Genomic DNA, 23,091 nt, shown 5'->3' on the forward strand with positions numbered 1-23,091 from the left:
GTGCTGCATTGCTCCCTCACCCATTACTATACAGCCCACACGTACCCCCACAAACCATCCTTAACCCTCAACCACTGACATTTAGTAAAGATACAAACAGCCTTCATATCAGACACGCGGGGGGGGGGGGGGGGGGGGGGGGGGGGGGGGGGGGGGGGGGGGGGTGGCGGGGAGGGTAAAACCCCCTCCTAAGTTATGAGTTATTACTAAATATCCACAAATTTAATTTGGTCAATTCACTTTTTATCCTGCCCACATTCTTAATTAACGCCAGTATAGCCCTTTCTGGCTCTCAGCAGCGTGGTGGTGGGACTGAAATCTTTGTTCCCCAACATGAGGATCTGTCCATTACCTCTGGATCTCCACCACTTGTAGCTGCCATCCTGCAATATTGCCTTAATCGATTCTTTTTTTCTACAGCTGATTTTTTTTTGGTGAATAAAATTATTTTTTCCTGTGGTTGAAGGAACACCAGCCCAGGTGGTCTCTGAAAAGCTCCTGACCTCTGAATGACGTGTTGATTTTTCTATCCTGTAACCTGTCGTGTTACCCAGTGCCCATAGAATATGGGCTCTTTAAAAAAATCTTCCTTCAGAGTGGGAGGTGTTTTCTCAAACGTTGAGTCATGGGACATTCTACCAGAAATGATACTTGGCCTCCAACCCAGTGAGAGAGCTGTGACAAAGATGTGGTTAAAAGTAACCTTAGGTTTCTTGTGATCAACTTCAAGCTGGTTCCTGAGTGTTTCTTGGTAAGGTTTCCGTAGGGGCTTGATACTGGAATCCCAAATTTGCATTAATCTGATTTGAATATGGAGTGGACGTGTTGTGGTTTGTTGTAAAGTTATTTTGGTTCGTTGAATGTGTGACAACAAAGGAATGTGTAGGTTACTTTTAATTTTAGCAGCCATCACTTGCCCTAATAAATCTTTGCTCCAGTTTAGGAATGTGGTCTATTCCAATGTAGGTTTGCTGTACTATTGCCTAGATTAAAAGGGCAGCATGTGTGAAGTGCAGATAGATTTTGTTTTTGTATCTAGATTATAGAATCTTACAGGCCATTCGGCCCATTGAGTCTGCACCAACCACAATCCCACCCAGGCTCCATCCCCATAAACCCATGTATTTACCCTTGCTTCCTGACATTGAGGGGCAATTTAGCATGGCCAATGCACCTAACCTGTGCATCTTTGGACTGTGGGAGGAAATTGGAGCACTCGGAGGAAACCCACGTACCAACTCTCCAACAGAGCTCTTATCCAGGCCTTCCCACTGCTATCCCTGCAACCTCACGCATTTATCTGGCTAATCCCCCTAACCTACACATCTTTGGACGCTAAAAAAAAATCCACTTAACCTGCACATATGTTTAGACTGGGTGGAAACTGGAGCACCCAGAGGAAACCTGCACAGACATGGGGAGCACGTGCGGTCTCTGTACACTGGGAATCGATGGTCTCTGGTGCTGAGAGGCAGCAGTGCTAACCAGTGTGCCACGGTTCCACCCACACTGGTTGTAGTCCATCTCTTCATAAACATCAGCTAATCTAAATCACCTCTTCTGTCCAAACTGATCTACGACAGCTTCCAGTCACATAGTCGTAGGGCAATACAGCAGGGAAACAGGCCCTTCAGCCCAAACGGCCTATGCTGACCAGGATGCCCTCCCAGCTAGTCCCAGTTGCCTGTGTTTGGCCTGTATCCCTCTAATCCTTTTGCATCCATATACTTAACCAAATGATTTTTAATAGAGTCACACTTGGATCCCTTCACAGGCTTCATTGTTTGCTTTAATCTGGACTCTCTTCCAGGGTTACAGATGGTTCCTACAGTACATCCCTATTTCTTTTCTTACAGTCAGCAGTGGCAACTTCAGCCAGTTGAGTATTGTGGAATTTCCGCTATAAACCACACTATGTCCCTAACATTCAGTCCTGTAAGAGCTCCCTGTCCATTAATATGCCCTTGATTTGCATTGTGTATCTGTGACAGGTGCTATATAAAAATGCAAGCAGTTACGGTTTGGAGAGTTTTGCACGTCTGCTACACTGAAAATCATTTATTTACTGTTTCGAGTACATGTGGCTGACACTGAGACTTGTGCCTCAGGTTTTCTTTTGGTTCGGGGGATTAGAGGTATCCTCAAGTGACAAAGCAAGCTGCAGGGTAATAATGTGCACCACTGGTCTCCATGGGGGGAGGCCCATGGTTACAGGAAGTCCATCTCCATCCTGATCTAACATGTAGCTTTGCACCTTCAGGTGTCTTCACTCCCTGGTGGTCCGGATGGCAGTGCAGCAATCAAAGCTGGTGCGGAGGACATGACCTCCAAGGATTATTACTTCGACTCCTATGCGCACTTTGGAATTCACGAGGTGAGTAGCAGAAATTGCAAAGGTGAGGCCTGAATAAGGGCATTTCTTTCCTAGATTTGATGTCCTTATAATCCCTCCAGTGCAATAGGGGACCATTCGGCCCACCAGGCTTGTACTTACTCCCTGCTTAAGTTACCCAGATCTGCCACCCTGCCTTATCACTGTGGCTAGTCCTTCTAACCTTCACATCTTGAGCCACTAAGGGGTAATTTGGAATCAGTCCCTGCAGTGTGGAAGGAGCCATTCTAACCTTTGAATCTGCACTGACAACAATGCTACCCAGGCCCTATCCCTGTAAGCCTATGTATTTACCCTGCCAATCCCCCTGACTAAAGGGCAATTTAGCATGGTCAATCCACCTAAAGAGAGGAAACCCATGCAGACACTGGGAGAATGTGCAAACTCTACAAGGACAGTGACCCAAGGCTGGAATCAAACCCAGGTCCCTGGAGCTGAGGCAATGGTGCTAACACCGTTCTGCCTCTGCTTTCACCCACGGTGTTATTTGGAAACTTGATGTTTGATAATGCTGTGACTCATTATATAGCATCAGCAACTTGTTTCAGTGCCTAACAATAGGACTTTTCTACAGTGCAGAAGGAGGCCATTTGACTCACGGTGTCTGCATCAACTTTCCAACAGAGCAACCCATCCAGGCTCTGTCCCTTTAGCCTGCTGATCCATCTAGTCTCCACATCTTTGGACTGTGGGAGGAAACCCACACAGACTCGGAGAGAATGTGCAAACTCCTCAGTTATTCGAGGCCAGAATTGAACCCGGGTCCCTGGAACTTTGATGCAGCAGTGCTAACCACTGTGGCGTCAACCTGGCTCAGTTCAGCATTGAAGGTTGGCAGCAGTGAACTGGCATACCTTTGGCTTACCATGGTAGCCTATAGAGCATCTTTGAACCCGTGTCACAACCTCTAATAAAACAGGATCCTAGCAGTGATGCCAAGAACCTTTTCCTAACTACTTAAACCATTTTCCCCTTCTCCTGCAGGAGATGTTGAAGGATGAGGTTCGCACTTTGACCTACAGGAACTCCATGTACCACAACAAACACCTCTTCAAGGACAAGATTGTCCTGGATGTGGGGAGTGGGACGGGCATCCTTTGTATGTTTGCAGCCAAGGCTGGTGCCAAAAAGGTTATTGGGGTAAGTAGTGCAGCACGTCTGTCATTAACATGTCTCAGTTAATGGTATTCCCAGTCTCCGGTCTATGGCGTCTGAGCTGGTATATTATATCGCTCTGGGAATAGTTATCTCATTGTGGCTTATGGTACATTGTTGTTTGCCTTCCCATCCAGATATTTCTGCTACACACACTATATTTGATGCACAAAGGGATTCATTGAAGCACAAGACACTATATTAACGTAATTTCATCATCATAGAATCCCTACAGTGCAGAAGGAGGCAACCCGGCCCATCGAATCTGCACCGACCACAATCCCACCCAGGCCCTATTCCTACAACCCATGCATTTACCCTGCTAATCCCTCTGACACTAAGGGGCAGTTTAAAATTTATTTATTAGTCACAAGTAGGCTTACATTTACACTGCAATGAATTTACTGTGAAAATCCCCTAGTTGTCACATTCTGGCACCTGTTCAGTCACACTGAGGGAGAATTTAGCACGGCCAATGCATCCTAACCTGCATGTCTTTGGACTGTGGGAGGAAACCGGAGCGCCCGGAGGAAGCCCATGTGGACACGGAGAATGTGCAAACTCCACACACAGTGACCCAAGCTGGGAATCGAACTCTGGTGCTGAGAGGCAGTCGTACTAGCCACTGCACCCCAAATATGGCCAATCCCCTAACCTACATACCTTGGAATGTGGAAGGAAACCAGAGCACCCAGTGGAAACCCACACAGACATGAGAACATGCAAACTCTGCAGAGTCATCCAAGGCCAGAATTGAACTGGGGTCTCTAACGCTGAGAGGCAGCAGTGCTAACCACCGTGCTGCCCAGTGAAGCTGAAGAAAGGGTGTTATTGCTCTATGCCCAGTGCCACCCTAGTGGAGCTCCAATGCTGCTGAGAAATGTGGCATACAGTAATTGATTGGCTTCATCTAAATGATGCTGCAGATAGTCCTGGGTTACAGAATTTCAGCCTGTGTGGCACTCTAAAGTGAGTAAGCAAAGGACTGAGCCCAGCTGCAGTTCCTCCCTGGCCTCCAGTCTAGACTCGGACACAGCTGGAAGGTGACCGAGTGGGCAGTCTCTATCTGCTTAGTGATTTTATTGATCCAAGTTTTGCGTCTCGCTTGACCTGCCAGCCACCCATTTACCCTTCCTGAGAAGAGAATTTATGGCTGGTGCTTAAGAGTAGGAACTAGAATTGCTGGCACTTTCCTCAGATATGAAGGGAAAATCCAAATCCGATTAACCACTTTTAGCCTTCTGCGATTACACTGAAAGCTTAAAATATATAAAGAAAACATTTGTGAATGTGTGGCTTAAAATAATTTTTGTTTTTTCCTAACAGATTGAGTGCTCCAATATCTCTGAATATGCTGAAAAGATCATTAAAGCTAACAATCTTGACCATGGTGAGGCTCTCAATCTTGTATACTCAATGTTACACAACTTTTACAGGCAGCTGAGGGTTCTGGCTTGAAGCTTGTCAGATGTTTTTTCCCTTTCATTTGGGAGTGCTGACTTGTAGCGGGGAACAATTTTGCAGGCAGCTTGGTTATGTGGCCAAGAATGGCTGGATAGAAGAGCTAGTGAGCATGTGAGCCAATCAACTGTGGAGTGTGAAGGCCATGTTATTTTAAATGGTGCCCTCTGCAAGCTGACTGGTAGCAGGGCAGTGAATAAGTGATGGGGGAAACAAGGAATTTAGATAAAGAAGAACCAGGGGATGTGATTTATTTAGATTTCCAGAAGGCTTTTGACAAGTTGCTGCATAAGAGACTGTTAAATAAGGTAAGTGCCCATGGTGTTAAGGGTAAGATCCTGGCATGGATAGAATATTAGCCAACTAGCAGAAGGCAGAGAATGGTTAAAGGTCTTTTTCAGGATGGCAGCTGGTGACTAATGATGTGCCTCAAGGCTCAGTACTGGAACCACAACTTTTCACATTAATGATTTGGAGCAGGAACTGAAGGCACTGTTGCTAAGTTTGCAGATGATACAAAGATTTGTAGAGGGACAGGTAGTATTGAGAAAGCGGGGGGGGGGGGGTGGCGTTGCAGAAGGATTTGGACAGGTTAGGTGGACAGGCAAAGAAGTGGCTGATGGAATACAATGTGGAAAGGTGTGAGGTGTTATGCATTTTGGAAGGAGGAATGGAGGCATAGATTATTTTCTAAATGGGAGAATGCTCAGGAAATCAAACACAAAGGGATTTAGGAGCCATTGTTCAAGATTCTCAAGGTTAACATGTAAGTTCAGTTGGCAGCTAGGAAGGTAAATGCATTGTTAGCACTCGTGTTGAGAGGACTAGAATACAAGAGCAGGGATGTATTTTTGAGGCTGTATAAGCTCTGGTCAGACCCCATTTGGGGTATTGTGAGCAGTTTTGGGCTCCGTACCTAAGAGAGGATGTGCTGGAACAAGTTGGAAAGAGTCTGGAGGAGGTTCACAAGAACGTTCCCTGGAATTAAGAGCGTATGAGGAACGTTGAGGACTCTGGGTCCGTACTCATGGAGTTTAGAATGATGAGGGGGGGAATCTTACTGAAACTTACAGGATACTGCAAGGCCTGTATAGTGTGGTCATGGGGAGGATGTTCCACTATTAGGAAAAACTAGAACCAGAGGGCACAATCTCAGGCTAAAAGGATAATTCTTTAAAACAGATGAGGAGGAATTTCTTCGGCCAGAGTAGGGAATCTGTGGAACTCGTTGCCGCGGAGGCCAGGTCATTGAGTGTCTTTAAGACAGACATAGGTTCTTGATTGGTATGGGGAAAGGGCAGGAGAAAGGGGATGGGAAAAATATCAGCCATGATTGAGTCTGTCCACCATTCAATGGGCCGAGTGGCCTAATTTTGTTTTTATATCTTATGGTCTTGTGGAAAGGTTAGGTTTTCCCTCCTTGCTGCTGCCCTGACTCTGACAAAAGGTTGTTGCCCTAAACTGCTGCTGGTTTGGAACTGCTCACATCTAGAATAAGAGACAACAAAGATGTGTGGGTTAGGTGGATTGGCCATGCTAAATTGCCCCTTTAGTGTCCTGGGATGTATAGGCTAGAGGGATTAGCAGGGTAAATGTGTGGAGTTGTGGGGATAGGGCCTGGGGTGGGATTGTTGTCGGTGCAGGCGCGATAGACTGAATGGCCTGCACTGGAAGGATTGTGTTTTAAGTTAAAAGTTATGTGGGGAAGGAGTGACAGGATGTGAAGAGACAGTTAATTTTCTTTGAGAAGGGACTATCTGAATTGAGTAGATTTGGAAGAAATTTCAGCAGTGTTGGAAAAATTAGAGCCTTGGGGACAAACAGCAAACTATTTGAATATCATAGGATGCTGGAAGAGCAAATAAAATCCATTTTAATAATTAGTCCAGGGCCCAAGGAGTTCAGATGGTGGCTGATTGTGCACAGCAGTGTAGGAGTGGCCTGTGATGTGATGTGCTCAAACAATTGGCTGAGTGAAACCTCCACCACTAAGTCCCTGGGGTTATTTATGTGCATTTGTTTGGAAGGGCTAATGTCTCCAGTAGTGTCTCTGTTAGAGTACCAAGATATGGCACCGTGAGTGATCTACCGATTTACAGGGACATAGACATGGCTGTAAATTATTATTCCTGAGGCTGTGTGGGGGCGTGTGGTCTGTGAAAATATCCCTGGGCGCGCCAGAATTATTGCTGTTGTAAAACCCAAGACCAGCACGTGCATGGATGGCCTTGCTCCCTGGTTTCAATGCAACATTTAAAACAATTTGTTCAGTGATTGTAGAACTGAAACTAGCACTAATCTGCATTCACTTCTTGAACTTTTATTAGCCCATCCTGGCAATGGATCCTTGATTTATGCTTCACTGGTGCTGATCCTAGACCAAATATTGTAAAATGTGCTTGATTGTAAACTGCAGCTAGTGTTGAGTTGTTATGGTAATCTCAGTAAGGACTAATGTTGTTTCCAACTCGACACAGATGGGAGTTGGCATCTTGTCTATGGAGTTTCTTGGCAGTTTAAACTATCTAAGCGATAAACTGACTGATTTGATTTACTAGCTTACGCAAAGAGGGAACTACTCAAAGTTTTGATGCCATGTTTGCCCTCTGCCTAAATCTGCATGGTGTCAGAAGGGTGAAGGTGCACTGAGTTGTGCCTTCACTGCTAGTGAATGTACTGACTGCTCCTGTTTTCCGTCACAGTTATCACCATCATCAAGGGCAAGGTAGAGGAGGTGGAACTGCCCATGGAGAAGGTGGACATAATCATCAGTGAATGGATGGGCTACTGTCTCTTCTATGAGTCGATGCTGAATACCGTCATCTATGCAAGGGACAAGTGGTTGGTATGTGTCGGGCACAAATGGGATCAGGAATGTCACCTTGACTAGCTGGTCTAGTTTCTGGTGCTCAGGGCAAAGCCATAGCTTTGATTAATGCTTAGATATTCACTGTCTTTCGTGTAGCATTTGTAGTGCGTTTCTCCTCATTGACAATTTGGTTAAAGGCTAGAACAGAAAAATGCTGGAAAATCTCAGCAGGTCTGGCAGAATCTGTGGAGAGAATAGAGCCAACGTTTCAAGTCTGGATGACCCTTTGTCAGAGCTATGTTCAGAGAATTTCTGTTTGTCTCTCACCCTGTCCACCTTTGTTTTCTGTTTCCCTTCTCGTGTTCGGAGTTCTGACGAAGGGTCATCCAGACTTGAAATGTTGGCTCTGTTCTGTGTCCACAGATGCTGTAAGAAGTCTCACAACACCAGGTTAGAGTCCAACCAGTTTATTTTTTGGACTCTAACCTGGTGTTGTGAGACTTCTTGCTGTGTTTACCCCAGTCCAATGCCAGCATCTCTACATCATGACTTCCACAGAAGGTGTCAGACCTGCTGAGATTTTCCAGCATTTTCTGCAGGTTCCAGCATCGCAGCACTTCCCCTTTTATGCTAAGGGAGAGAGCACAGGAAGAAGGGGGCAGGGGATGAGGGGGCAAAGGCACTTGAAGTCTTCAGAGCTCTCAACCAGACTTCAAAAGTTGGCTCTACTCTCTCTCCACAAATGCTGCCAGACCTGCCGAGATTTTCCAGCATTCTTCTGTTTTTCAGCTTCTAGTTTCTGCAGTATTTTGTGTTTATCTGGTTTAGGTTGGGGGTTTGCTGCATGTTAGACTGCTTTTCATTAATCGTTCTGTACTTTATGCAGCAACCAGATGGCCTGATCTTTCCAGACCGAGCTGCTCTGTATGTCACTGCCATCGAAGACCGACAATACAAGGACTACAAAATCCACTGTGAGTTTAAGACTTGTTTATTTTCAGCCCCCTTTGACTAAGCAATTTGGTCATCTAATGTGCTGTCTCGTGTTTAGAAACATAGAAGAAAGGAGCAGGAGGAGGCCATTCGGCCCTTCGAGCCTGCTCTGCCATTAATCATGATCATGGCTGATTGTCCAACTCAATAGCCTAATCCTGCTTTCTCCTCATAACCTTTGATCCCATTAGCTCCTGGGTGCTATATCCAGCCACATCTGGAATATGTTCAATGTTTTGGCATCAACTACTTCCTGTGGTAATGAATTCCACAGACTCGCCACTCTTTGGGTGAAGAAATATCTCCTCGTCTCTGTCCTAAATAGTCCACCCCAAGTCCTCAGGCTGTGACCCCTAGTTCTGGACTCCCCCCACCATTGGGAACATCCTTCCCGCATCTATCCTGTCTAGTCCTGTTAGAATTTTGTAAGTCTGAGATTCCCCCTCATTCATCTGAACTGCAGCGAAAATAATCCCAACCCAGTCCATCTCTCCTCACACATCAGTCCCATCATCCCCAGAATCAGCCTGGGGTTGATGTCTGTTTCTGGAGAAATTGTTAATTGAGAATATTGCGCTTTTTTTGGTTTAACGTACATTAGGGATAAATCATAGAATCCCTACAGTGTAGGAGGCCATTCGGCCTGTTGAACCTGCACTGACGACAATCCCACACAAACCTTATCCCCATAACCCCATGTGTTTACCCTACTAATCCCCCTAACACTAGGGGGCAATTTAACACTCTGGGTGAAGAAATGTTGTCTCATCTCTATCCTAAATGATCCACCCTGAATCCTCAGACCGTGACCCCTGGTTCTGGACGCCCCTACTATAGGGAATATCCTCCCTGCATCCACCCTGTTTAGTCAAAGAACAACACTGCATGGGAAACAGGCCCAACGAGCCCACGCCGCCATTTTAACATTGAGTGCCCTACTCTACCCATGACCTTTGTCTACACCTATTGGGGAAGATTGAGGGAAGACTAATTTAGGGACAATTTGTTAGTCCAGTTAGCCTAAGAGCACGTTTATTGGGATGTGGGAGGAAACTGGAGCACCTGGAGAAAACCCATGCAATCACAGGAAGAATGTGCAAACTCCTGCAGACACCAGCCCAAATCCATGTATCTGCACAGCAAACAGTGATAGTCCTGACAGTATAGCATTTCAATTTATTTTTGTAATGTGCTTCTGGATATTCTATGACATTAAAGATGCATACAAGTTCTGTTCAGAGGTTGTAGGTTGATCTAATAATTAAAATTATAGAATCCTTACAGTGAGCAGGGGTGCCATTTGGCCGTCGAGTCTGCACCGACAACAGTTCCACCCAGGCCCTATCCCCGTAACCCCACATGTTTACCCTAGCTAGTGCCCCTGACAGAGGGGCAATTTATCATGGCCAGTCCATCTAACCCACATGTCTGTGGTCTGAATAATGGATTTCTCTGGATAACCTTTTTCTGGGAAGATAATTGTAAATAATGAGATACAATGGCTAGGATTAGGAGTAAAACAGAACATTCTTTTCACTTGATAGTGAAAATCAGGAACTCCCTAATGACTGGCTGTAGGAAATGTTGAGCCTGATTTTGCTCGATGGAGCTATTGAGGGATGCGAAGCAAAGGCAAAAAATGGAGGTGGGCTGCAGATCAGCCATGGTCGAATTATGTAGAGTCCCTACAGTGCAGAAGGAGGCTGTTCAGCCCATCAGGCCTGCACTGACAACGATCCCACCCAAGTCCTATCCCTACAACCCCATGTTTTTATCCTAGCTGATCCCCCTGATGTTAAGAGCAATTTAGCATGCCTAATCCACCTAACCAGCAATCTTTGGAGTGTGAGAGGAAACCTTGGCACCCAGAGGAAACCCAGGCAGTCACCCGAATGGGGGTCCCTGGTGTTGAGGCAGCAGTGCTAACCACTGCCATCCAACCTCAACAATTTTTCTGTTCAGCAAAAATGTGAGGAAAGGATGCTTTTCTCCAAGGAATGATTCCACTGACAAATTTGGGTAAAAGAGTAAATTTTTGGTAAACATTTTCAGTAAAAAAAACTTTATTTAATATCACAGGCTAGCAATGACTCTAACAAATGGAGCAGTTTAACCGTCAGCAATTCTACAATCCTTATAAATGAAAGGAAACAATTCTAATTGCTGACTGACCAATCCACCTAACCTGCACATTTTGGGACACTGAGGGGCAGTTTAGCATGACCAGTCCATCTAACCTGTATGTCTTTCTGACTGTGGGAGAAACTGGAGCACCCAGAGGGGAGACAGGGAGAACATGCAGACTCCACACAAGCGGTGACCCAAGGCTGGAATCAAACCCGGGTCCCCAGCGCTGAGAGGCAGCAGAGCTAACCACTGTGCTGTCTGCTGAATGGTGGGTGGACTAAGTGACCTAAATGACAGACAGGTGGAATGATGGTGAGGGGTAGAGAGTGAATCGTTTCACATCAGATCTACTGAACAGTTTGTTTTGCAAATGTTGCAGAGCATCAGCTGCCGCAACTTTGAGCGTGTGGTGAACACAAGCTAGTGTCCTGGTCCAGTCTTAGTTATTCCCATGTGTTTTCCAGCTGGGTTCCTGGTTGTCTTTTATTTTCCTGGCCCACGGTCACACCTCACTCCCCTCTACATCTCAGCACCTGGCTGGCAGTGTCCAGAGATTTAGTCGATACCCGTGTGGCTTCATTGAGGGGGACCAAAGCTGTGTAGACTTTCCAGTAATTGCTCCGCGTGTGGTAACCAGTCTCTCTTTCTGTCTGTCTTGCAGGGTGGGAGAATGTTTACGGTTTCGATATGTCCTGTATTAAGGATGTGGCTATCAAAGAACCGCTGGTGGATGTAGTGGATCCCAAGCAGCTGGTGACCAACGCCTGTCTCATTAAGGTTGGCGTCTGATTTTATTACATTCTGAGCTTCCTCCTTCGGGTGAGGAGGGAGGGCTTAGTGGAGAAAATCATAGAATCCCGATAGTGCAGAAGCAAGCTATTTGCGTCAACACCAAAACAATCCCACCTTGGCAAGGGCACACAATTCCAGGTCATTGCTGTATAAATGCAGTCCAGCATTGCAAACGAAGACCATAAGACATAGGAGCAGAATTGGGCCACTTGGCCCATCGAGCCTGCTGCCATTCAATCATGGCTGATATTTTTCTTATACCCATAAGTCTTGATCCCCTTATTAATCAAGAGCCTATCTATCTCTGTCTTAAAGACACTCCCTCAATGACCTGGAGGGTCAACCTTCTGTGGCAGAGTGTTCCACAGATTCACCACTCTCTAGCTGAAGAAATTCCTCCTCATCTCTGTTTTAGAGGATCGTCCCTTTAGCCTGAGGTTGTACCCTGTGGCTGTAGTTTTTCCCACTGGGGAAAACATCCTCTCCATGTGCACTCTATCGAGGTCTGTGTCTTGTAAGTTTCAATAATACCCCTACCTCATTCTTCTAAACTGTGTACAGACCCAGAGTCATCAACCGTCCCTACACTAACCAAGCTGTTAAGCTGTGAAACCTGTGATGTGAAGGGGACAGGTGGGATGTGAGCTGTATGTAATGCAGTCAAACTATTTGTACCTTCCAGGAGGTCGACATCTACACAGTGAAAGTAGATGACCTGTCATTCACGTCGCCTTTCTGCCTACAAGTCACTCGCAACGACTACATCCACGCTCTGGTAGCGTACTTCAACATCGAGTTCACCCGATGCCACAAAAGGACGGGATTCTCCACAGGTACAGTTTGAAGAGAGCTTTTTGAGGTGGTAATCCTGTCTACGTTCTGAAGCTTGAATGCTGCACTTGTGCATAAAATGATGCTGAGAAACTGAGCTTACATTTAACACTGGCCATGGTTCTAAAGCAATCGTAAATGTGTTCATGCTTTTGAGGTGCACTTTTCTCTCGCCCACCTCTGGCCAAACACTCCAACCTCTGCATTCCCCCAATTCTGGCCTGTTTTTGCGTGACTAATCCTCACCATCACCCTTGGAAACCATGCCTTCAGCTGTTCACAGAATACTGCAATACAGAAGAGGTCCTTTGGCCAATCAAGTCTGCACCAACACGTGAAATGCCCTGACCTTCCCACCTAGTCCCACTTGCCAACATGTGGCCCATAGCCCTGAATGTTATGAAGTGCCAAGTGCTCATCCAGGTACTTTTTTAAAGGATATGAGGCATCCCACCTCCACCACCCTCTCTGCTAAAGCTCCAAACTCTGGAATTCTCTCCCTGACCTGCTCCCCTCTTAAGCTCTGCTTGTTTGCAAACTATTGTAAATTATTTTTCCTCCAGGTACTTGCATTCTGAAAGTTACTGTTTAATCTGCTTCCCACCGTGTGAGCTTGCAGGTTGTTTTGCCAATTAAGTACCCTGGTTACTGATTCACCTAACAGTGTGAAATTTTTCTCCTGACCCATTAAACGTGATCTCAAGGACAGCTGGGTCAGCAGGTCCTGTTTGTTGGTGGCGGCGGCGGATGTCGGGTGAGGACACTGTGGGGTCCCTCTCACCTCGGCGAATAGCTTGCCCGGTATCCTGTTGTGTTGTAATGAAGATTAATTGCTTGGGTCAGGAGCTAATGGTTAACTGTGGGGAAGAGGGGTTTGACTGTTCTCAACAATTGAGATAAAGACCAAAGGTGTCTTGCTGTCAAAAACTGATTTTATTTGTCCCTGACTGCAACCAGGTATATGTCTGAGGTTTGGGTTCTGAAGAAACAATTTTGTTAGTCTCGAGTTGGAGTGGTGATCTGTGCAGCTGGCCCCATTTTCTAACTGTTCAGGTGGCTCCAGTCACAGAGCTGTGGTGCAGCCCTGCTTGCTGTGTAATTACCTGTTACGGGCTGCACTGCAGTGTCCCCAAGGCAGTGTTACAATCTCAGCCAAGTACCTGGCAGCCCTGGTTTCATGCTGGCTTATGCTCTCCTATCTGTGGGTGAACTACACCAGTGCTAATGGCATTCCCCACTTCCATTCTTGAACCGCAGCCCCCGATGCCCCTTACACTCACTGGAAGCAGACCGTGTTCTACATGGAGGATTACTTGACGGTCAAGCGAGGCGAAGAGATCTTCGGAACCGTCAGCATGAAGCCCAACACCAAGAACACTGTGAGTTTGCAAAACATCGACGCGCGAGGGACCCGGGTTTGATTTCCGGCTTGGGTCACTGTCTGTGTGAAGCTTGCACGTTGTTCTGTGTGGGTTTCCTCTGGGTGCTTCAGTTTCCTCCCATACTCCAAAGATGTGTGGGTTGGGTTGATTGGCCATGCTGAATTGACCCTAGTGTTAGGGGATGAGCGGGGTAAATATGTGGGGTTACGGGAATAGGGTTATAGGGTTGTCATGGGTGCAGACTCAATGGAGTGTGGCGACTAGGTGATTTTCACACTAACTTCATTGCAGTGTTAATATATGCCTACTCGTGACGCTAATAACTAAACCATTGTCAATTATTGGGAAAGCCAGTCTGATCCATTAATGTCCTTTGGAGAAGGGAATCTGCCGTCCTTACTGGGTCTGGCCTACATGTGAATCCAGAGCCACAGCAATGTGGTTAACTCAAGGGCAGCTAGGGATGGGCAATAAATGCTGGCCATACCCCACAAACAACTTCTTTAAAGTCTGGCGAATGTGTGACAGGGATAATGTCAAAACTGATCATTTGTTTCAGTGTGGGCTCTGAGATTGGGAAGGCTCTCTAAGCAATGTGGAGACTAGCATTGGCATTCCACCCTGCCAGGCCCCTTGGGGATTTTATCCAGTGAGAAAACAATGCATTAGATCTTGACCATTTTCTTTTTGTTTGCCTTCCTCCAGCGGGACCTCGATTTCACCGTCGACATTGAATTCAAGGGGCAACTGTGCGAGATGTCTGGCTCCATCGACTACAAGATGCGCTAGGTCCACCTTCGCCCTGCCTCCCCGCCCCCCCTCCAGCTCTGTGCACCGTCCTCACCGCTCCATTCAGTCTCTGGCGCGACCACTGTAGTGTGCTATATATAATATGTATATATATATATATATAGAGAGAGAGAGATAATGTTTTTCAGGATTAAAGAAGTTAATTGGTTGTGCAACTGACTGCTCCTCTCCCTGATCAGTTGTCGTCTGTTAGCATGGCATGGGAGGAGTGGGGGGGGGTGGGGGGTGGGCAAAGCATCCTCGACTAAATTCTATAACAGTTGCCACTTGTGCTATTATGGAACCATTCTTAAGCTGCTGTACTGATATTCTTCTGACAGAAGCAGAGAGACATTTTAATGTAAATTCCTGATTCTAACCTATACCTACCTTGGCAGGGAAGAGTTAAAATCTGATCAATTTTCTTTTTTCTTTTGATTTTGGTGTTTTTTTTTTAAAGAATGGTACTTTAGATTTCTGCTAGTACTCTAGTTTGGCAAATCATCCTCCAGTCAGCAAAGCGATTCTAACTTTTAAGTGCATCTTACTTCTGTGTGTGTTTTTTTTTAATTTATTTTTTGGGACCCTGTTCCTGACTGGAGAATTCTTTGTCTCAAAAGAGTGGACTGCGTCTCTGCGTGGCTCGCAGAGTGTTAAAACTGCTGTTTAGTGTATAAACCTTTGGAGACTGGAGAGTAGGGGTCGTAGCTTTTGTGTTTCAGACTGACACTACAGTGGGTGGTGGCTGGTCTGCTCCACACGGAAGGTCTAAGTTCTGGATTCTGTTGACATCTGCTTTGTGAAATTTGGGTTGTCACGTCCCTGATGTTTGAGGCTGCAGCTTCTCAGTGTTCTTAGTCGTCATCAAGATTGATCCTGTCTCCTTAGCTTTTATTTTTGTCCTTTAGGTCATTTTTCCACATCGATACAATGCATTGACGAATTTTGCCCTCCTGCGTTCGGTTGTAAGGAACTCTGGGTTCAGTGTTAACTTTTTTTTGCTGTTGGTGTCTCAAGCGATTGCCAAGTGATGTTTAGTGGGAAGTAACTCAGTGGTTTTGAGTTTGCTGCTTCACTTCCTTATGTAGCCCCAGCTCGTTCATCCTCCGCACCAGGCTCTATGTAAATGCTTCCATTGTGCACATAGAGTCTCCAGGTCTGGACACCCATGTCCGAGGTTTGTGGCAGACGGCCTGCCTGTCTTGCAAGAGTCCATGTTACTGTGAAATTTGGCAGAGCCCAAGTCCTCGGAGCTGCATAACCTTGCCGTCCTGTTGAACAGCTGCCTTGCTGAGATACTCGGTGATTGGGAATGCTTAACACAACAAGAGATTGGGAAGAGGGGGGAGGTGCGAGAAGGGTGATTCTGCTCTGAGTAGAGACATCACTGATAATGGTAGCCACTGTGCTGAGTGCACAATTGTCCCCCTCTGAGCTTGTTCTTTAAAAATTGAAGAAGTGTTTGTTTACCCCAAGCAAAAAGAACAGTCAGTGAAAGCTGTAACTCGGTTATCTTGTCACTTTGCTCTCAAACCCAACACCACTGCCTGTTTGGCAAGCAATGTTTGCACCAGGTGGGAAATGTAGTAGGCTTTTGCAAGGCTGGTGGTGGCTCTAAGTTGTAGCCCCAGTGAAATGGGAATCATTGCTTCATAAACACTACCATAGACGGTTATTTGCTTGAGCAGAATCTGACCACCTTAGCGAGGCATCATTCAGGTTGAAAAGGACAGGGTGCAGGGGGGATTTCAACTTGCGGGTCCCATGATGTGCGGCTGAAAACACTAATGTTTTATTTCACTCCTTCTGATTGGCTTGTACGCAGATACCCACCTTTTGGTAGTGTGTGTCGTTTATCATGTGCATTGTCTGGCTGCGCACGTTCGGGTGTGTTCATCTGCTTGACACACCTTTGCCCCCTTGGGCATGTGTTCCCTTCCTGGTGGGTGGTTTGAGAGTCTGTCAGAGAGCACTGACAGAATGATGAGCGTCACTGATATCTGATATGCTCACCTGGTTTTTTTTCTTGTCCCTTCCAGCATGTACTGTAGCTAATTGAACCCCCTCCCCAAGTACCTTCACTGAGTTCCACCAATGTGGCCCAGTATTGCACCTGTTGGTGCTCAGAACTGTTACCCATTGCCAATTCCAAAATGATCTTCTGTCCTGTTTCTTCCCCCCATATATTGAAGTTATTTGTGGCACAGTGATATTTTTCCTGCAGTGTGGAGATGGCGCAGCGACCTGATGTGTACAGCTATGGGGAGGGATGATGGTTGGAGCTGAGTGGCTACGTTCTCTGGAGCTTGCCCAGCCGGTTCTGATTCAGCTCGTGTTCATCCTGTCTGAAAACGAAACTACAAACTGTGACTCTCCTTGGAATCTGAGTGCTGCCTCGCTGTCCCTGCTTTTTTTGATGTGTGGAGATGGTGTTTGGACTGTGTGTACAATACGATATCCAAGGGCTGTGACCCAGCTTTGATTTGACTGTGCGGCATTTAAGTGTTTTAACTTCCCTGGTAAGCGTTCCCTCAGATTTTAGAGGTGCAGCTCTTGCCCTGACTGGATCATTGATCAGGGATATGTTGGCCTGAAGCAGCTTTGGCTGGTACTTTATTGAGTGCAATCTCTTTGTTACTGAGCCAAGACCAGCCGAGGGCTGGTGGGTTGTCGTGATTGCTGTCATCCCGGCAATTCCTTCCGTGACCCACAGCCTGACTGCAGTTTGCCATCAGAGTTGCTGTGTCTGATATCCATCCGCACGAGTGCTCCGAACAAGGTGCTGTGCTTTTGTCTAGGGATCAGGAGGTAAAAGTTCCACTTCGTGCCCTGTTTTTTTTTAAAAGCGACAGTTCATATTTCTGAAGCTTTGTCACAGCCCTGACTTGTACCTAAAAGTGATCTTTTTAAAAAAAAAATTAGTGTATGTTGACTGCCATGTTGGTCGTTCTAAACCCCCAAGTACTGACTGGCATTGTGACTGTGTAGTAAATTATGCTTTGTTTTTTTATATATGGTGACATTCATTAAGAATAAAAGTTTGACTTTAGGCTTTCTTGTGCAATTCTCATCTTTAGGTGCTCTGGGATCATGTTTAGATGTAAACACAATTTTCCTCATGTCCCTCAAGCTGCTCTGCCATTCAGTCTAATGGCCAATCCAATTTGTAGAATCCCTACAGCGCAGGAGGAGGTCATTTGGCCCATCAAGGCTGTGCTGACCACAATCCCACCCAAGCCCTATTCCAGTAACCCCACATATTTACCTGGCTAATACCCCTGACATTAAGGGTCAATTTACCATGGCCGATCCATTTAGCTCACACATCTTTGGACTCCAGGAGGAGGCCGGAGCACCCAGAAGAAATGCATGCAGATACAGAGAGAATGTGCAGATTCCACACAGTGACGTGAGGCTGGAATTGAACCCAGGTCCCTAGCACTGAGACAACTACGGTGGCACAGTGGTCAGCATTGCTGCCTCAGCGCCAGGGACCTGGGTTCAATTTCTGGTTTGGGTCACTGTGTAGAGTCTGCACATTCTCTCCATATCTGTGTGGGTTTCCTCCCACAATCCGAAGGACATGATTAGGTGCATTGGCTGTGCTAAATTCACCCTCAAGTGCTGGAGTTTGGCAGCGAGGGGATTTTGACAGTAACTTCATTGCAGTGTTACACTAATAAACTTTAAATAATTATGGCCTTGTACATTCCCACCTTGCCTGATGACCTCTGACTCCCTTGTTAGTGAAGAATCTATCTCTGACTTGAAAGTATTCAGTGGCTCTGCCTCTACTGCTCTTGAGGAACAGCTCCACAGGTCTGTGATTCAAACTAGAAGCAGGAGTAAGCTGTTCAGCCCTTCAAGTCTGTTGCCCTGTCACTTTGTCTATACATTGCCCTAGTTCTGGTTTCCCTCACGAGGGCAAACATTCTCTCAGCATTCACCCTGTCAAGTTCTCTCAAACCTTGCCTTTCAATAAGGTCACCTCTCGTTCTTCTAAACTCCAGTGGGTACAGACCCATCCCCTTTACCTGAGGTGTGGGGGAAATCTTGTGAAGGATCAGTTGAGTGAACCTTGTTCGCTGTGCTGTGTCAGCTGTTGCCCACACCACACCCCACCCCACCCTGTATTAATATTGAAGAAAATTAGAGCACAGGAACATGCCCTTCAGTCCTCCAAGCTTGCACCAACCATGTTGCTGTCTGAACTAAAACCCCCTACCCTTCTGAGGATCATATCCCTCTATTCCCATCCTATTCATGTATTTGTCAAGATGCTACTTTTTTAGTCATCCTTGGAGGACAGTGAGAATGAACCACATTGCTGTGGCTCTGTAGTCACATGTAGGCTAGAACAGGTAAGGATGGCAGATTTCCTTCCCTAAAGGACATTAGTGAACCAGATAGGGTTTTATTGACAAAGGTTTCATGGTCATCAGTAGATTCTTAATTCCAGATATTTTTAATTGATTTCACATTCCTTAAGTCACTATTGTATCTGCTTCCACTACCTCCCCTGACAGTGTGTTCCAGGCACCCACTACCCTCTATTTTCTATTAGAATCACAATCAGTGCAGAAGGAGGCCATTTAGCCCATTGACTCTGCACCAATCACAATCCCATCCAGGCCCTATCCCCATAACCTAATGCATTTACCCTAGCTAGTCCCCTAATGCTAAGGAGCAATTCAGCATGGCCAATCCACCAGATTTCAGACTTTTGAATGGACCTACCTCATACTAAGCTGATTGTTGTCTACACCCTAGCTATGACTGTACTACCACATTCTGCACTCTGCTTTCCTTCTCTATGAATGGTATACTTTGTATAGCACACAAGAAACAATAGTTTTCACTCTGTTAATACATGTGACAATAATAAATCAAATCAAAACCTAGTCTGTGCATCTTTGGACCATGGGAGGAAACTGGGACACCTGGAGGAATCCTACACAGACATAGGGAGAATGTGCAAAGACACAGTGACCCAAGCCAGGAATCAAACTTGGGTCCCTGGCACTGTGAGGCAGCTGTGTTAACCACTGGGCCACCATTAAACCTTGTTCCTCGTACCTTAAACCTATTCCCCCTAGTAATTGACTCTTCCACCCTGGAGAAAAAAACTTCTCTCTATCCACTCTTTGATTTGATTTATTATTGTCATATGTATTAACATAATGAAAGTTATTGTTTCCTATGTGCTATACAAATGAAGCATACCATGCATAGAGAAGGAGAGAGTGCAGGATGTAGTGTTATAGTCACAGCTAGCATGTGGAGAAAAATCAACTTGATGCAAGGTAAGTCCATTCAAAAATCTGATGGCAGCAGGGAAGAAGCTGTTCTTGAGTCAGTTGGTACGTGACCTCAGACTTTTGCATCTTTTTCCCAATGTCTCCCTTCTTCCAATGTCTGGGGTGCCCCTCATAATCTTGTAGTCTTCTGTCAGGTCCACCTTCAGCCTCCATTGTTCCAATGAGAACAAACCAAGTTTCTCCAACCTCTCCTCATAGCTAATGCCCTCCATACCAGGCAACATCCTGGTAATTCTTTTATCCTGATGTCTATCGCTAATGGGTGAGATGAAAACAGGATCTGCAAATGCAGAGTGTGGAGAACAGACAAGTTAACATTAGCCCTGAAGTAAACGTTATTTCTGTGGGTCCTGTGTCCATCTATCCTCCCAGACTGACAGTGGCTATCCTCTATTAATGTGGCTGATGGTAACTATAGGGGAAGGTGGCATCAGAGACATTCCTTCCTTATTCAACTTTTCTTCAGAACTGGACAAATTTGCGTCAGGGAGAATATAACGGGGTCGTCCTGAGCTGGGGGTGGGTGATGAGTGATTGAATGGACCAAGGCGAATGGGGAGTGACAAGCACCAGGAAGCTGGGCTTTTTATATACAGAGCACATTGTTTCTGGGTGCTCGGCTTCCTCCCACACTCCAAAGACGTGTGGGTTGGGTGGATTGGCTATGCTACATTGTCCCTTTAGTGTCAGGGGGACTAGTTAGGATAAATGCATGGGGTTTAAGGATAGGGCCTAGGTGGGATTGTTGTTGGTGCAGGCTCAATGAGCTGAATTGCCTCCTTCTGCACTGTAGGGATTCTATGAAACTATAATAAAGACATGATTGTGATTACTGTCTGAGTCGCTGGCTGGCTGGAGAGTGGTGGAAGTGGACGTAGAGCCTTTTGCCATTAGCATTGGTTTGGCAATGATGTCAAGTTGGATAGTCAGGAGAGACTCACTGCACAGCTGCTAACTGTCCACTGTCTCTGCAGAACAAGACCGAGCAGCAATGATCTAAGGAAGCAGTTGTTGCCTCAATTAGATGCAATATCGGGATTGTGAATGTTCTAAACAGTAGCAATTCGAGCTTCAGAACAAGCTCGACAGTAAATTGCAATGGGAAAACCATCTGCCTCCAATTATCTCTTTCTAAACAGTCAAGATTTGTGAATAAGAAGCAACAACTGTTCTTTCACCTCATATTGTCCAGGACCCAAATGTACTTCCACATATAAAAGGAGCAGCACAGTGGTTAGCACTGCTGTCTTGCAGTGCCAGGGACCTGGGTTTGATACCCAGCTTGGGTCACTGTCTGTGTAGAGTTTGCATGTTCTCCCTGTGTCAAAGATGTGCAGGTTGAATGGATTGGCCATGCAACGTTGCCTCTTAGTATCCAAGGTGGGGGGGATAGAAGAGAGACAAGCTAGGGTATATACATGGGATTATAGGGATAGGGACTATTGTAGTTGGTGCACTCAATGGGCTGAATGGCCTCCTTCTGCACTGTATGATTCTATGAAACTACAATAAAGACATGATTAAGAGACCATTGTCTGACTGGACATTCCATTTACCACTAAGGATTATGTTTAATGGGATGCAATTAAATAAGTATTGTCTCTTTGTATCATATGTAAATAATTTATCAGCGTGTGTAACTAGGAACACTTATCTTCACTGGAAGTTGTGTCCTATGAAAAAGTCTAACTACATAATTGAGCAGAGCAGGCTGAAGAAGCCTTAGGAATCCTCTAGTTCTTCTTATCGATAAGATGGCAATAAAGTATCCATCACTCGCAAATGCTGTATCCAATATCTTTTGAGCACCTAAGCTTTGATGACAGAAAAATCCCATTCTTTCAAAGTACTGAGAGTTACGAATATGTATGAATTAGGAGGGGTAAGCTAAGATCATGGCTGATCCTGTTGTGGCCTCGGCTCCCCATTCTCATCTACTCCTGATAACTATTGACTCCCTTGTTAGTCAAGAATCAATCTACCTCTGCCTTGGTTTCCGCCACTCTTTGGGAAAGGGTTCCAAACACTCAGGACCCTCAGAGAAATTCACCTCATTGGTGATTCGTTGAGATCCTTCTTATTAAACAATAGTTCTGGCCTCTCCCACAAATGTAAACATCCTCATCATCCACCCTGTCACATCCTCTCAGGATGTTTAAAATACCTAATATTGCCCTGAGGTGCTGAAACAGGTTTATAAATGCAAGCAAGCCAGGAATTTCCCCAGTTGCTGCAGTGAGTTTAACTTTCAACACCTAATTTGATACTTCTGCTCAAATCGCTTGTTTAAAACCAGTGAAAAGGCAAAGCCCAACTTTGCTGACTAACACTGAGGCTTTGAGGTCCCATATATCAAATATAGCCTCTTCCTGGTTGTGGCAATACTGTGCCTTTAAGAGATGTATTCTAGTTGAAGTAGAAATGGTTGAGGTCTTTTAAGTTTTTAGGTGTCTAGATCACCAACAACCTGTCCTGCTCCCTTCACGCCAACATTACAGTTAAGAAAGCCCATCAACACCTCTACTTTCTCAGACTAAAGAAATTTGGCATGCCAGCTGTTACTCTCTCCAACTTTTACAGATGCACCATAGAAAGCATTCATTCTGGTTGTATCACAGCTTGGTATGGGCTCCTGCTCTGCCCAAGACCAGAAGGAATTATAAAAGGTTGTGAACGTAGCCAAATCCATCACATAAACCAGCCTCCCATCCATTGACTCTGTCTACACTTCCCGCTGCCTCGGCAAAGCAGCCAGCATAATTAATGACCCCATGCAACCCGGTCATTCTCTCTTCCACCTGGAAAAGGATACAAAAGTCTGAGGTCACGTACCAACTGACTCAACAACAGCTTTTTCTCTGCTGCTTTCAGACTTTTGAATGGACCTACCTCACATTAAGTTGATCTTTCTCTACACCCTAGCTCTGACTATAACACTACATTCTGCACCCTCTCCTTTCCTTTTCTATGAATGGTATGCTCTGCATAGCACTCAAGAAAAAAAATACTTTTCATTTTATACTAATACATGTGACAATAAAT

The 23,091-nt window shown here is 45.7% G+C and overlaps 1 protein-coding gene across 1 annotated transcript in view; it reads left to right on the plus strand.

Moving 5' to 3' along the window:
- The window catches only part of prmt1 (protein arginine methyltransferase 1), a 15,920-nt gene extending 952 nt beyond the window's left edge, over positions 1–14,968 (plus strand). Inside the window, exons 2-10 of the mRNA XM_080217379.1 lie at positions 2,261–2,374; positions 3,377–3,532; positions 4,874–4,937; positions 7,711–7,853; positions 8,704–8,791; positions 11,599–11,714; positions 12,412–12,562; positions 13,818–13,939; positions 14,648–14,968. Coding sequence (XP_080073505.1) covers positions 2,261–2,374; positions 3,377–3,532; positions 4,874–4,937; positions 7,711–7,853; positions 8,704–8,791; positions 11,599–11,714; positions 12,412–12,562; positions 13,818–13,939; positions 14,648–14,731 — 1,038 coding nt within the window. The 3' untranslated portion in view covers positions 14,732–14,968. The remainder of the gene's footprint in view (positions 1–2,260; positions 2,375–3,376; positions 3,533–4,873; positions 4,938–7,710; positions 7,854–8,703; positions 8,792–11,598; positions 11,715–12,411; positions 12,563–13,817; positions 13,940–14,647) is intronic.
- Positions 14,969–23,091: the final 8,123 nt, after the last annotated feature.

This window comes from Carcharhinus amblyrhynchos, chromosome 35, assembly GCF_965287045.1.
Source record: "Carcharhinus amblyrhynchos chromosome 35, sCarAmb.v2.hapA, whole genome shotgun sequence".
Lineage (NCBI taxonomy): Eukaryota > Metazoa > Chordata > Chondrichthyes > Carcharhiniformes > Carcharhinidae > Carcharhinus > Carcharhinus amblyrhynchos.